The sequence below is a fragment of the Monoraphidium neglectum genome (assembly GCF_000611645.1).
Source record: "Monoraphidium neglectum strain SAG 48.87 unplaced genomic scaffold scaffold00534, whole genome shotgun sequence".
Classification (NCBI taxonomy): domain Eukaryota; kingdom Viridiplantae; phylum Chlorophyta; class Chlorophyceae; order Sphaeropleales; family Selenastraceae; genus Monoraphidium; species Monoraphidium neglectum.
In genome coordinates this window covers 13162-25603 of record NW_014013094.1, presented here as the reverse complement: position 1 = coordinate 25603, position 12442 = coordinate 13162, and the positions used below count along the sequence as shown (strand labels likewise).

Sequence of the window (12442 nt, the reverse complement as noted above, 5' to 3'; positions counted from 1 at the left end):
TCGCTCTCAACCCAACGTCCCTCAATAGACACCACCAGATTGCAAGGGGCCCCCAAGGTCTGCCTTTTGCAGTGTTGCCTGCGCTTGCCCTGCTGTGCGTGCACCGCCGAACGGGGCGAGAAGCCGCCGCACACATGAAGGCACTGCATTGATTGTTGCTGCTCCAAGTCCTCACAGCCCGGCCAACTCGCCCACCTGCACGTCATCCCGCTTGGGGTAGCTGGGGGTATGCAACAAGCCCTTGACCCGACTCTGCTGCAGCTGGGGGTGGAGCGGAAGGACCTTGCCTGCGTGCGCCGCGACCTGCATGGCAGCGCCTTCTGCCGCACCCACCGGGTCATTACAGCTCGCCGGGCGCCTGAGGGGTCTGGGGCGGAAGCGGCGGCGGCCAGGGATACACGCGGTGGCCAAGACCAGGCAGCGAACCGTCGGAAGGGAACCAGACCCCCATGTTGCTTGGTGCGCAAACAGCCGCGCGGGTCTCACATCTGTCTGCTCAAAGTCATAGACGAACCTCGTGTGTGCGAGGCGACACCGTAAGGGGCAGCCTGAGGGCGTCACCTGAGGGTCCCTAAACGCCCAGTGGGGGTCCCCAGGTCCCCCACACCGGTGGGGCATAGGGGGAAATGGGCAGTTGCCCCGACCCCCGCGCCCGCCCGTAAAGCATACTGGGTGCCCAGCGCCCGGTCCACTCTACTCTACTCTACTCTGCGAGGCAAGCGGTCCCGTGCAGTGTTCTCAGTCTCAGTGGAGATCCATTCAGGCACAGCGTTGGGCTTGGCGCAGTCGGGATTGGAGCCTAGTGATTGGTGATATTCACGGGCTGGCATGCACATAGTTGAGTTTTACAGACTATCAGGTGTACAGCAGCGTTGCTTTGTGCTTGAGCGCGTTCTTTGCAGACTGCAGCTGCTGCAGCTCATTGGCGTTGCTTGTCACCGTAGTCACAAGCGCATCTCGCTCCGCTACTGCCGCACGCCGCGTCTCAAGTTGGTCGTCAAAGAGACCCGCCTTGTGAGACAGGACCTCCGCCTCCAACCCGCGCTGGCTTCTTGTCAGCTCACTGACTGTGTTGAGAGCCGCTGTATTGTCACGGGTGAGAACCAACAGCTCCTGCCCACGCGCCGCCGCTTGCATCTCCAGCTCTAACAGCTGTTGAGCATGCACGCCCTCCTGCAGATGTGGTTTGCAGGTGGTGCAACAAGGCCAGCACATCAGCAGGCAAGCGTTGCTTTGCCACTTGGAATTTCTGACCGTCCCCCAGTACTTCGAAGCCTAACGCCAAGCCCGCTGCTGCTGTAATCAGAGTGCCATGTGCATCCCCTCCAAATAAGGGATGTGCATCCCGCCTGTAATGGGCCGGCCGTTCGCATTTCTGACTGCACAAGCATAATGGCATGCCTACCTGTTCCTTCAAGGCCCGCCTGAGCTCATCTGCTGCGCGATTTCGTGCGCCGATTGTGTCCAGCAGCGCGATGTCGATCTCCTGACCAAACTTGAGCATTTGCACGTCGCGGCACCGCGCCCTCTGTTCCAGCACGTGCTCATCCTTCGCTGCCCGCTCCTCTGCCAGCTGCACATGCTTGCGCCGAAGGTCCTTCTGTGCCAATCGCAGGGCGCCCTTCTCGTCCTCAAGGCCCTGCGTTGCATTTGCAGCCAGATACTTCAGCACAGCTTGAATTCAGTACACAGGCCATAATCTAGCCGCAAGGTTAGTGTTCCGGCATAATTAAAGCACAGCCCTAGACCGCCCACCCGCTCGCAACTTTCACACCCGACAACGGGCAGCGTCAGGTCCACCGCAAGTCAGGTGTCTCCCCACCCGGCCCTCCCTCACCTGAATGCGCAAGCTCAGCGTGGCGAGGCTGGTCTGAGGTATCACCAGGGCGTCAGCGAGCGAGCCGTCCAGCGGCGGCCGCTGCTCGTCAAGGTATTGCACTTGATGTGCGCGCAGTGCCACCTCTACCGGCACTTCGTTCAGGCGCGCCTGCTTCTCCTTTTGGAACTCAAGCATGTCCTGCACGTTGTTTCGCAAAGCAGATGCGGGATGACAATTTAAGTCGAGTATCGTGACCACCAAGTTCGTTGGTGCTGTCAACTGAGCAAAGCTGAGGGTTCTGCTGGCTCTTGAGCACCATCTGGCAGGTGGTGCTCCATTGCCACCCGCCCGGCCGGCCCGTTTGTCACATTCGTGCCGTGACTCATCTTCCTTGTTTGGGGTACAAGCGGTAAGCCACTGTGTGCCGCATCCACCCGGTCTTCCCCTTCACCTGATTGATGGCGGAAAGGCTCTGCTCGATGACGCGCCCCTTCTTGGCCAGCACCTCGCGCTCCTTCCTGACGCCCTCGGCCTGCTTGGCCACGTCAGCGCCAGCATCCTCCTCGTCCAGGCGCTGCTCGCGCAGCTCGCACACTTTGTCGTAGAGGCCCTGTTCACAGCCAGGAGGGCACACCTCAGCGCCACCATCGCCATCATCGTCCAGGTCGTCACCCCCGTCCTCGTCAGCGGCGTCAAGGTCATCGTCATCATCACTCGCGCTGCTCGCATCGTCGCGCATGGCCGCCCCTGCTCGCTTGCTGGAGCGCTTGAGCTTTCTGGATGTTGGAGCAAGGGGGTGAGGAGGGCAAGTGGGTACACAAGTTGAGAAGCACATAGTTTCAAAATGGACCGCTCACAATATCAAACAAACGATGTCAGGTATATTTGTGTGCATGGCTCAGCCGCCCAGCCAATCACCCAGCCAACGCAACCCAACTCAACTGGAATAGCCGCACCCCCCCAGACCCCCATGTTGAAGTTCACTTTGGTGTAAACCACCCATGCCTGTCCTCCTGAACCCATTAATGGTTGCCCATCCCACTCACTTGTTGAATATGTGGGCCAGCTGGTCGTGGAAAGCGTGACTCTCTGGGATGAGGGAATCGAATTCCGCAACCGCTGCCGCCCGCGCTGCCGCGATGCTCTCAGCCTCGGCACGCTTGGCGTCCAGCTGGCGCCCAAGCTCAGCCACCCTCCCCTGCAGCTCGTCCCGCTCTGCCGCCTTGCCAGAGCACTTTGCCAGCAGCACCAGCTCGCGCGTCTCAAAATCCTGTGGGAGGGAAATAGTTAAGTTAGGGTTGAGTGTTGTGAAATACAATGCAACCTGACCGGGGTCGCAGACAGTTATGCGACGGCAGGAAAGGGAGGAATCAGAGTTAATCCACTGGGCTCTTACGTGGGAAAAAATGCTTGGTTTCAATCTGCATAGCACTCCGTTCCGACTACCCCCCCCCCCCACCCCCCCTGGGAAAGGTCCCCGCATGTGCCCCGGGTACCTTGAGAAGCTGCAGCTCCTGGTAGTGCACCAACTGCCGCGCTTGGAAGGAGCTGAGGCTGCACGCCAGCTCGAGACGCTGGCCCCTGAGACGAGCGAGAGCAGCATCAAAGCTGCAGCACAGCTCGTCACTCTGGAGCTGCAGCTCCCGCCGTTCGGCCTCCAGCCGTATCCGCAATGCGGCCGCCTCGGCCTGCTCCAGCCCAGAGGGCGGCAACGGCGATGCCAGCAGCGGCACGGTGCCAGCAGTGGCTGCGCCCTGGGTGGTGGTGCCCGAGCCGCCTGGGCGCAAGGTGGTGTGTCCCACTGCTGTATTACCAGCTGGGTGCACCCCTGCGCGCTGTGCTGACGAGCTGCCGGCTGGTTCGTGGGAGGTCTTGCTATCACACCCACCTTGGCTGGCCTTGCTGTTCGCCCCAGCCGCTGCAAAGCCACCAAGGCCGCCTGCAGAGGGCACACCCTCCTTGCGCTGCTGCTTTGCCTGCTTCCTGGCGATGTGCTCAGTAAGCTGCTGCAGGCTGATGCTGGAGCGGCGCTCCTCTGGCTCCTCGTCCGGTGCCATTGTCGGTGTGGAGCCTGCGACTGTGTTGACATGGGCAGAGCGAGGAGCATTGCACATGTGTGCCAAGACAGCATTGGATGTGAGGGATACACGAGGAGAGGACATACGTACACACCAGACGTGAGTGAGGAAAGAGCACGTGACTAGTGTGGGAGCTTCCAAGTCAATGCAACCACCCCCCCCCCCGCATAAACATGCCGCTTCTAGCAAGCCCCTTTCCAAGGAGGTGGACCCACCAGGAGCACCCAGCTGCTCATCAATTGCCTTCAGCCGTGCGCTCAGGGACTCCAGTCTCTGCAGCAGGCGGCGCTTGCCATCTCGCAGATCCAGCAGGTCGCGATTGAAGGCGGTGCACGCCCGAGCCGCGCGGCGTGCCAGCACCGCCATCTGCTGTCGCTTGCGCTGGGGCGTCATGCGCTGGTCCTGCGGTTGCAACGCAGTGCGACGCATGAAAGCCGCGCAGAGAGCCAGGATGCACAGCAGCTGGTTGTGTTGTGCTGCTGGTTGGCAAAGACATTCCTGAATCAAGGTCAGCCCATGCTCTATGTCAAGGTCCCAGGCATGCAAATGCAGGCAAACGCAGGCAGGTGCAGGCACTTACACTCGCCGCTGACTCTTGCCCCTTGAGCCGCACCTCATCAGGGACATAGTCAGGAGCGCTGCGCAGCCGCAGGTCGCCAATGGTAGCAGCCGCCTCCTGCAACGCTGCGACGTCCTCAGGTGCCTCAAAAGCGTCATCTGGCTTTGACGCCATCAGCGCTGCCCACTGCGCCTCGCGCTCCTTGCGTGCGGCGCGCCGCAGGTTGACCTTGCTGGCAGCTGACGGTGATGCGTCCAGCCCGCCAGCCCCTGCAGCCACGCTGCTCTCCCCGCCCACCCTGCCGCCAACGCCCGCGGCGCGGTGGTCGATTGACACCTGCTGCTGCGGCTTGCTGCGCTCATGGCGCAGGCTGCGTGCCTTGCCGCCACAGCCGGTTGCTGATTCGGAGGTGTCATCAGAGTCGTGCAGCAGAGACAACGATGACTGGGTTTCCGCCTGCAGCGGGGCAGAAGGGCGGAGTCAAATGTAAAGGGTCATTCAATAATAAACTATGGAGAATGTGTTGGAATTAATTGGCTGTTCGTTGGCGCTTGCACAACCCCCAGCTGTCAACAGGCACACATGCAGCGCTCGCTCCACTCCATGCTAGCTCCCGTGCACCCCTCCCACCCCCTACTTCCACCCCACCTGGACCTCTGGCGGCAGTGCAGGCAGCGTCAGGCTCTCCACGGGTTGGCCCTGCTCGCTGACGGGCCGCAGGACGAAGTTGGTAGAGGCCAGCTGGGCTGAGAAGAAGACTTGCAGCCTTTGCAGCAGGCTGGCCGCCACCTCTGCGTCCCAAGCCACCTGGGCCTGCGCGTCCTCGAGCTTGGTGCTGCGCTCTGACTCGGCTAGAGCCAACAGGCCTACGGGTAATCAGGGAGATTGCACACAGGGCGTTGTGTGCACGGAATCAAGATCTGCAATAGTATCTTGGTGCGGGGTGCGTGGAAGGAGTGCAATCTAAGCGCTGCTGCAGTCTGCCAAACTGAGCAGCCCTTGCAAAAGGATGGAGGTGTCATGCCCTTCTACGCCTTGCCGTTTCTGCCATTGGGCAGTCCTCACCGGGGTCAATGTCGAAGGCTGAACGTGGCAGCTGGTGGCCTGGTGGGCACGAGCTGTTGGCCTCCAGCAGCGCCACAAAGTCATCCCGAAGCGCCTCAAAGTCACCCCTTAGCCCTTGCCGCGCCTGGGCAGCCTGCTCCGCCAACGCATCTGCAACAGCCGCTTGCTTCCCCTCCTCAAATGTCGGGGCACCGGCTGCCAAATCGAGCGCCTGGGGGATGCGTGATTCGGCCACGGTGGCGAGCGGGGCATCCTGCCCGGGCTGGCGCCGGCACTTGCCCAGTGAGCTCACATTTGTGACCATCAGCGTGCCGTCCCGCGCAGCACTGATGAGTGCGCTGTCGTCAAAGGCCATGGACAAGCCGGTGACAGAGCCGGTTTGCATGTCATGCAGCCGCGACTCCCAGCAGCTGCAGGGTGCGTGTTGCGAAGCGAGACAGGACTGAATGTGGGTTGTAGGGGGGTCCTGCAGTTGGTGTCTGACAGGGTGCGTCAATAAAGGCGAATTGCGATGCCAAGGTTTCTAATGAAAACAGCAGTCGGCCATTTGCAGCTCGCACAATATTCGCCTCACCTGTCCCCAAGGAGCCCGGCGGCACCGCCAGCAGTCTCGACCCGAACCGTGCCGTCAACCGAGCCCAGCAATCTGAAGCGCCCCGACTGGCTGGTGGTGATGATCGTGGTGGGGGCTGAAGCGATGGACGGACCACAGCAGCGGGGCACGGGGCTGTCAAAGCCGCAGTTCCACACGCGGCCGGCGCCGCGGCCACCCAAGCAGAAGCAGAAGCAGCCGTCGTCGGCACTGGGTACTTGCAGCCACGTGACGGGAGGTGCAGGCAAGCTGTCGCCGGCCCAGCAGTCCTGCTCCATGTCTGCCAGCCGGCTGCTGGTGGCTGCTGCAGCCACCAGACCGTCCGCTGCATCAGCTGGCCCACTGTCCACTTGCTGGCTGCTGCTGCCCTCTGAAGTGCCAGTGCCGTCGGCCCTGGTCACGTCCCCTCCGGCTGTGCCTGCGCTCTGCTGCAGGCTTGGCAAACGCCTTGGCAGCTTGATGGTGCAGGTGCGCACTGGCAGCTGGAGTTGGTAGGAGCTGCGCAAGAAGACAGGCGGGGAGTCATGCATACGGGCGTTGATGGTGGGTTGCCTACTGTGCATGCTTCAGCTTCATTGCTGGCAGCAGGGCGCAACCGACCATGATGCAGCAATCCAGAGAGCGTATGGCTGTGTTTCGCAAGCCTTCATCCTGCCATCACCTGGTGGTGTCATTGTCAACGCCTGGCGCAGTAATCTCCACAACAATGCCAGAGCTGCAGCCCACAACAAGGCGCTTGCCACCGGGCGCCCAGTCTGCGCAAGTGGGTGTGCCGCTGGCCGCTGGCAGGCAGTAAAATCCAAGCGGGTCCCACTGCTCAGGGCTGGGGCTGCTGAAGAAGTACACGGTGCTATCGGCCGCAACGGTCGCCGCACATGCGGCGCCGCGCGCCACCGCCACTGCCACGACAGATGCCTTGTGCGGCCGCTGCGCTCCCAGCAGCAGCCAGCCGTCGCTGCAGCGCTGCACGCGCCGCACAGAGCCGTCGCCAAAGCCAATGGCGAGGCAGCAGCGCGTGCCCTCGGCGACCAGGGGCGTCATGCAAGTGGCCGGCGAGCCGAACCGCCGCGCCTGCAGGGTCGCGCCACTCGTGTACTCGACCGCACGCACGCTGCCGTCGGCGCCAGCCGTCACTGCCACGTGGCAGCCAGGCAGCGCGGCCACGCCGGCCACGCAGCCCGCGTGGCAGTCGAAGAAGCGCGTGCAGGCGTAGGCGCCGGCGTCCAGCAGGTTGAGGGGCACACTCACGCGCAGCAGCCCACCGGCGTCGTCCGCCACCAGCCAGGTGCGGCGGTCCAGCCACAGCAGGCAGCGCACGCGGACGCCAGCCGGCAGCACCACCTCTGCGCTGGGCTTGACCACCACTACTGGCGCGCCGACAGAGCCGCCGCCGCCGCCACCACCACCGCTGCTGGCGCCTGGTGCCGCCGCCTCTGGCGGCTCGGTGTCGATGCGGCCCATCTCCCAGAGCCGCAGCACGCCGTCCGCCCCGCCGCTGAGGACGTAGTCTGTGGCCTCGTCGTGGACCAGCGCCTCAACGGCACCGCCGTGGCACGGCGCGCCGCCAGGTCGCGCCACTAGCGCCTTGATGCTGCCGGCGTCCCACAGCAGCAGCGCCCCGCCCTCGCTGCCCGACAGCACCTTCCCGTCTGGCAGCTCAACAAACGCCGCAATGTCGCTCAACTCCAGCGCACCAAACTTGCCCAGGGCTCCCTGCAGGACCAGGGTGCGCGGCTGGGATGTTAGAGCAATGGGCTGTGGGCGTTTGGATCAGCCCGTCAGGCAGCCTGACGCGCGCTGCTGAGACGCGTGCGTTTTTGCTAACATGCCAGCCGCTTGCAACAAGAACAATGTACCGCACTGCAGACGCACCGAGTCCCTTCCCGGGGCCACGCACCTGCAGTTTGAGGCCTGTGAATGTGGACGCCATGCGCCAGAAGCGGATGTGGCCCGTGCCGCTGGTTACGAGGCGTCCCGAGGCGAAGGGGGAGAACCTGACGCCGTACACCTCCTGGCTGAACGCCTTGGCGCGCAGCACCACAGACGCATCGCGCCAGGACCACAGCGTCAGCGCGTAGTCGGGGGCTCCCCCTACTGCCGCCAGTAGCCCGCCCTCGGCATCGAAAGCGGCCGCTGTGTAGGCGTGGTCTGTGCCACTCGGCAGCACGGCGGCCACGGCCAGGGATGGCCACTCGTACACATAGCTGGCAGGATGAGGGGGCACAAGCAGAGGAGTCGGCGCAGCGTGCGATAGCGGGGTTGCCGCAGAACCAGGCCCCTTCATGCATTGAGATGCTCACAGACCTCTAGCAAGCTGTTGAAGGTGATGGGCCCATCCTCAAGAAATACACCGACCCCCTAAAGCTCCAGCCCGTAGGCACCGTCGCCGCTCACATGTTTGGGGGGCGCCCCTGGCACTTTTCGGCAACTGCAAAGCACGTGCGCTTTGGATGCAATGCCACTGCGCCGATGCCGCCGCCGTCGCGAGAGCTCAGGTGACGCTGCGTCATGCTGGGGAGGTGCAGCAGCAGCAGTGCGCCGCCCGCAGCGAGCGCAAGCGTCTCGCCGTCGAGCGCCACCATGTTGTGCCGTCTGGCCATGTCCAGGCCCAGCACATATTCCAGGCGGCAACCCGTGCCGGCGTCGGCTACGGCGCCAGCTCCATCCAGAGCCGCGGCCACACGGGGACGGGGGTCTGGCGCCCTGTCGAGCGACTGCAGCAGCGACGGTGGGTCCATCGCCGAGCCGTGCTGCTATCGGTGTGAAAAGTGTCAGGCTACCACTCGACGGCCCGGATGAGAAGCTTTTCGTGGACGTGGTGCGCTACGCAATAAAAACCGGCAAGACATGGCCCAGACACGATGGTCAACTTGGATCGAGCATGTGATCTTCCAGGCCTTGCAAGCCGACAGGGTCTGAATCAAACTTGTTTGTCGATAAATTAGAACAACTGTGATTCAACAGTAGTTGCTTGGATACCCACGAGTGATCTGGACCGCTCGTCGAAGGATGAAAATCAGAGATAATGAAATTTACCGGCACGCATGTGACTATCATCGCTGACGCACTCCTCCCAAGCACGCCACCCGTGCCCCGCGGGCTGCCGCGGGCCCACGCTTAACAGGCCCCCGTTGCAACACCTCGCCCTTTCCGTTGTCACCGTGTCACTCTTGGTGAGTGTTTGGTGACGGTGTGCTGTTTCCATGACGCCGCGTAGAGCCAGTGCTGGGATGCGACGGCTGCTTCCTTGCGTTGTCAGCCTTTCAGCGACACCGCTGTTTGATTTGTGTTGCTGTAGCAGCGGTCGTTCTTATGAGGGGGTGGGCCATGGGGCTGCAGCAGCTCCGATGCAGTATGCAACTATGCGAGTGCTGCAGCGCTGCCGACGACGGCAGCTGTGGGAGTGGTGGCAGCAGTGTGCCTTGCGGTTGAATGGAATATTGCAGCAACAGGTTGGCCTTGACTTGGCCGTACCTAGACCCTGCATCGCCGTATCGCCGATCTGGCTAGGGCGGAGGGCTGGATGCAGCGGGTGCGGAACCAGACGGTGTGCCTTCACCTGTGTGCTTGCCGTCCGCTCACAGGCCGTCGTTTCAGAGCCGCAGCAGCAGCAGCAGCCATGGCCAAGTCCAAGAACCACACGGCGCACAACCAGTCCAAGAAGAACCACCGTCACGGCATCAAGAAGCCCGTGCAGGTGGGAGCCTGTGGTCTCAACCCCTGCAGTTGTCCTGCGCGCACGCGTCTCCCTGGCCGCTGCACCCGCGCAACCTCCCGCCAACGCACGCTGCGGCATGCCTGGCATGCCTCCTGTCAACCCCCCTTTACAAACTTTTATGCCCTGCCCTGGCCTGCCTTGCCGGCTGCAGCACAAGTACATCAGCACCAAGGGCATGGACCCCAAGTTCCTGCGCAACCAGGTGCGGCGCAGCAATGGTCATATGCGGTCCACAGCGGCAGCGCAACGCAGCTTTGTCAGGCAGGCTGCGCTGTGTCAGGCGAACCAGCAGCAGGCCTGATTTCATAGTGGAAAGGGATGTGCAGGTGGTGGTTAGCCACTGGCGATTGTGAGAGGTTGTGAGGTGCAAGTGAGGGGTGCCTGTTGGGCTAGGATGGCGATTTGGTGCTGCTAGCCAAGTCCTGGCACCCAGTCAAGCGTGGACATGCATCAAAGCAGCTTGCAGATGCCGTACATGCATGGTTGTGCACCGCACAAAGCTGATACGCCCCCTTGATCCATTGCTATCACCGCACACCCCCTGCCCCTGCAGCGCCATGCCAAGAAGCACAACAACAAGAACAAGGAGTAGAGTGTGGAGCCAGTGTTGAGCTTGGCAGCTGGTGCTTCATGATGTGCCGCAGGGTCTCCTTGTAACTCTTGCTGTCGAACTTGGATGTCGTGATTGTGGCCGAGGGGGCGAGTTGTGCCCCATGTCGTCAGCGGGCTATGGATTTTGGCTCGGTGCGCTTGCCAGGGGGCAGCAGGGTGCGCACAGGCGAGCAGCATCCGGACAGAATAACACTGAACTCACTCGCCAGCAGCAGCACCAAAACGCAGCAGCAACAGCACCAGCATCAAAAGCAGCAGCAGCTTCGGCACAGCAGCTGTAGCGGAAACAGCACCATTATAAACAGCAGCAGCAGTAGCAGCAGCAGTGCAGACAGCAGCAGCAGTCGTGAGTGTACTGGGAAAAAGCCCATCAGTCCGTGGCTTTGGAACTGTCAGGGATGTCGCAATTCTTGTTCCAGTTGTGCAGCAGCATTGGTTGTCACTTCGCGCAATCCCTGACTGCCAAGTGAGCATCACAGTGCCCTTGTGTGTCACCAACCGCTTTGTCATCTGACAACCCTCACGCGTGGATCCTGTGCTGCAAGCCCCACTCAGGTGGGAGTTCCTGTGACCTTGTACGCCTGGGTAGGGCGGACAAAATACGCAGATCCCAGAGAAGAAATGGGGCCACGCATCTTATCCTGCAACCACTGACGCACGCGAGGCTAGCAAACCAGCACACGTGTGCTTTGCGACCACACCGCCACGTGTGCTTTGCGACCACACCGCCACAGACAGTGCCTTCGTAATTTTCTTTGTGGCGTGTGCTGTTCAAGACGATGTGGGGAGTGACTCCTCACCAATTCATCCAACCCGCGCAATGCAGTGCTGAGTACTACAGTATTGCATATCAGGCCTGATATCACCATACATCGTGAGCACGAGACGGTGTGTCACCATATGTGAAGTCATCCCTCATTTACACTGTGCAATAGAAGAAAACAGAGTGCGCTGCAACTCTCTCTTGACAGGTGCACGACGATTTGAAGGTGCGACAGTTGCGCAGCAATATCGGCGCCTGCGCGAACCCACGCCGCCAACCAGCCTTGGGGTTCCGCTCAGTACCTGAGGTGTGCGAGGGTGGGTGAGACCAACAGGGAGTCAAGGGAGGCGCTATGCTGACTCGAAATGGCGCCCAGGCATTGCCTTCACTGTCACATCTATCCAGCACACGAACAAGGCAGGCCGCAGCACGGCCCCTACCCACACAACAGCAGGCCCTCAAGACTCACTTGTAGCCCTTCTCGTAGGTGCGCTCGCCGGCGGCGGCGCTCTCGCCGCTGGCGTCGTACTGGCCGAGCTGCGCGTCGCTGTTGGCCTTGGCGCGCTTGAGGAGCGCCTCCTGGCCGGCCGCGAGGTTCTCGGGCTTGCCCTGCCAGCTCTTGAGCACGCTGTTCTGCAGCGCGCGCGCGTAACTGAACGACACGTGCCAGGGGTTGGGGCTCTGGTTCATGGCGTTGAGGTTGAGGGTGGCCTCCAGCTCGGACTGGCCGCCGCTCAGGAACATGATGCCGGGCACAGCCGGGGGCACGCGGCGGCGCAGCAGGTTGAGGGTGTAGGTGGCCACGGTCTCGGGGGAGGCCTTGACCTTGGCGTCAGCGCCGGGGGTCACCATGGCGGGCTTCAGCAGGATGCCCTCAAACAGCACTTTGTTGTCGGCCAGGTACTTGAAGGTCTCAGCCCAGACCGCCTCCTGCACCTCCAGGCAGCTGCGCAGGGTAGGGGCGGTTGCAAGAAAAAGGAGTCAGCGGAGAAACAACAGACTCGGCGGGAAGTACATCGCGCCTGTGCTCTCCTGTCGCTGTGCTTGTGGCTGGATGTGCACAGGCTGCTTCAAAACAATGGCCAAGCTTTTGGTCGGCGCAAGGAGGGCTGCCACTCCAATCCGATCGAGTCTTGCGGCATGTGCTGCTCAGCCCCAGCCCCCGTTATGACGCCGAGGCCCCCCCTGCTCACGCGTCGATGTCGTGCTCGCCGTCCAGCAGCACCTCGGGCTCAA

The 12442-nt window shown here is 62.2% G+C and overlaps 3 protein-coding genes across 3 annotated transcripts in view; 1 reads left to right on the top strand and 2 right to left on the bottom strand.

The window, feature by feature from the left end:
- Positions 1–855: 855 nt before the first annotated feature.
- MNEG_4013 (WD repeat-containing protein 52) lies at positions 856–8851 on the bottom strand (the record flags this gene model as incomplete). The annotated part of the gene is made up of 15 exons (XM_014047516.1): positions 856–1173; positions 1406–1639; positions 1838–2017; positions 2271–2595; positions 2866–3089; positions 3316–3596; positions 3708–3896; positions 4113–4299; positions 4511–4912; positions 5105–5322; positions 5522–5931; positions 6096–6611; positions 6775–7826; positions 8011–8317; positions 8508–8851. The coding sequence occupies 15 exons, from the start codon at positions 8849–8851 to the stop codon at positions 856–858; spliced, it is 5187 nt and encodes a 1728-aa protein (XP_013902970.1).
- An 881-nt stretch (positions 8852–9732) lies between these two features.
- Positions 9733–10423, top strand: MNEG_4012 (60S ribosomal protein L29-2; the record flags this gene model as incomplete). The annotated part of the gene is made up of 3 exons (XM_014047515.1): positions 9733–9810; positions 9983–10033; positions 10385–10423. 3 exons carry the CDS (start codon positions 9733–9735, stop codon positions 10421–10423), a joined length of 168 nt encoding a protein of 55 aa, XP_013902969.1.
- A 1078-nt stretch (positions 10424–11501) lies between these two features.
- The window catches only part of MNEG_4011 (fructose-bisphosphate aldolase, class I), a gene marked incomplete at both ends in the record, with an annotated part of 2365 nt that continues 1424 nt past the window's right edge, over positions 11502–12442 (bottom strand). Inside the window, 3 exons of the mRNA XM_014047514.1 lie at positions 11502–11508; positions 11676–12152; positions 12400–12437. Of these exons, the coding sequence (XP_013902968.1) occupies positions 11502–11508; positions 11676–12152; positions 12400–12437 (522 nt within the window). The remainder of the gene's footprint in view (positions 11509–11675; positions 12153–12399; positions 12438–12442) is intronic.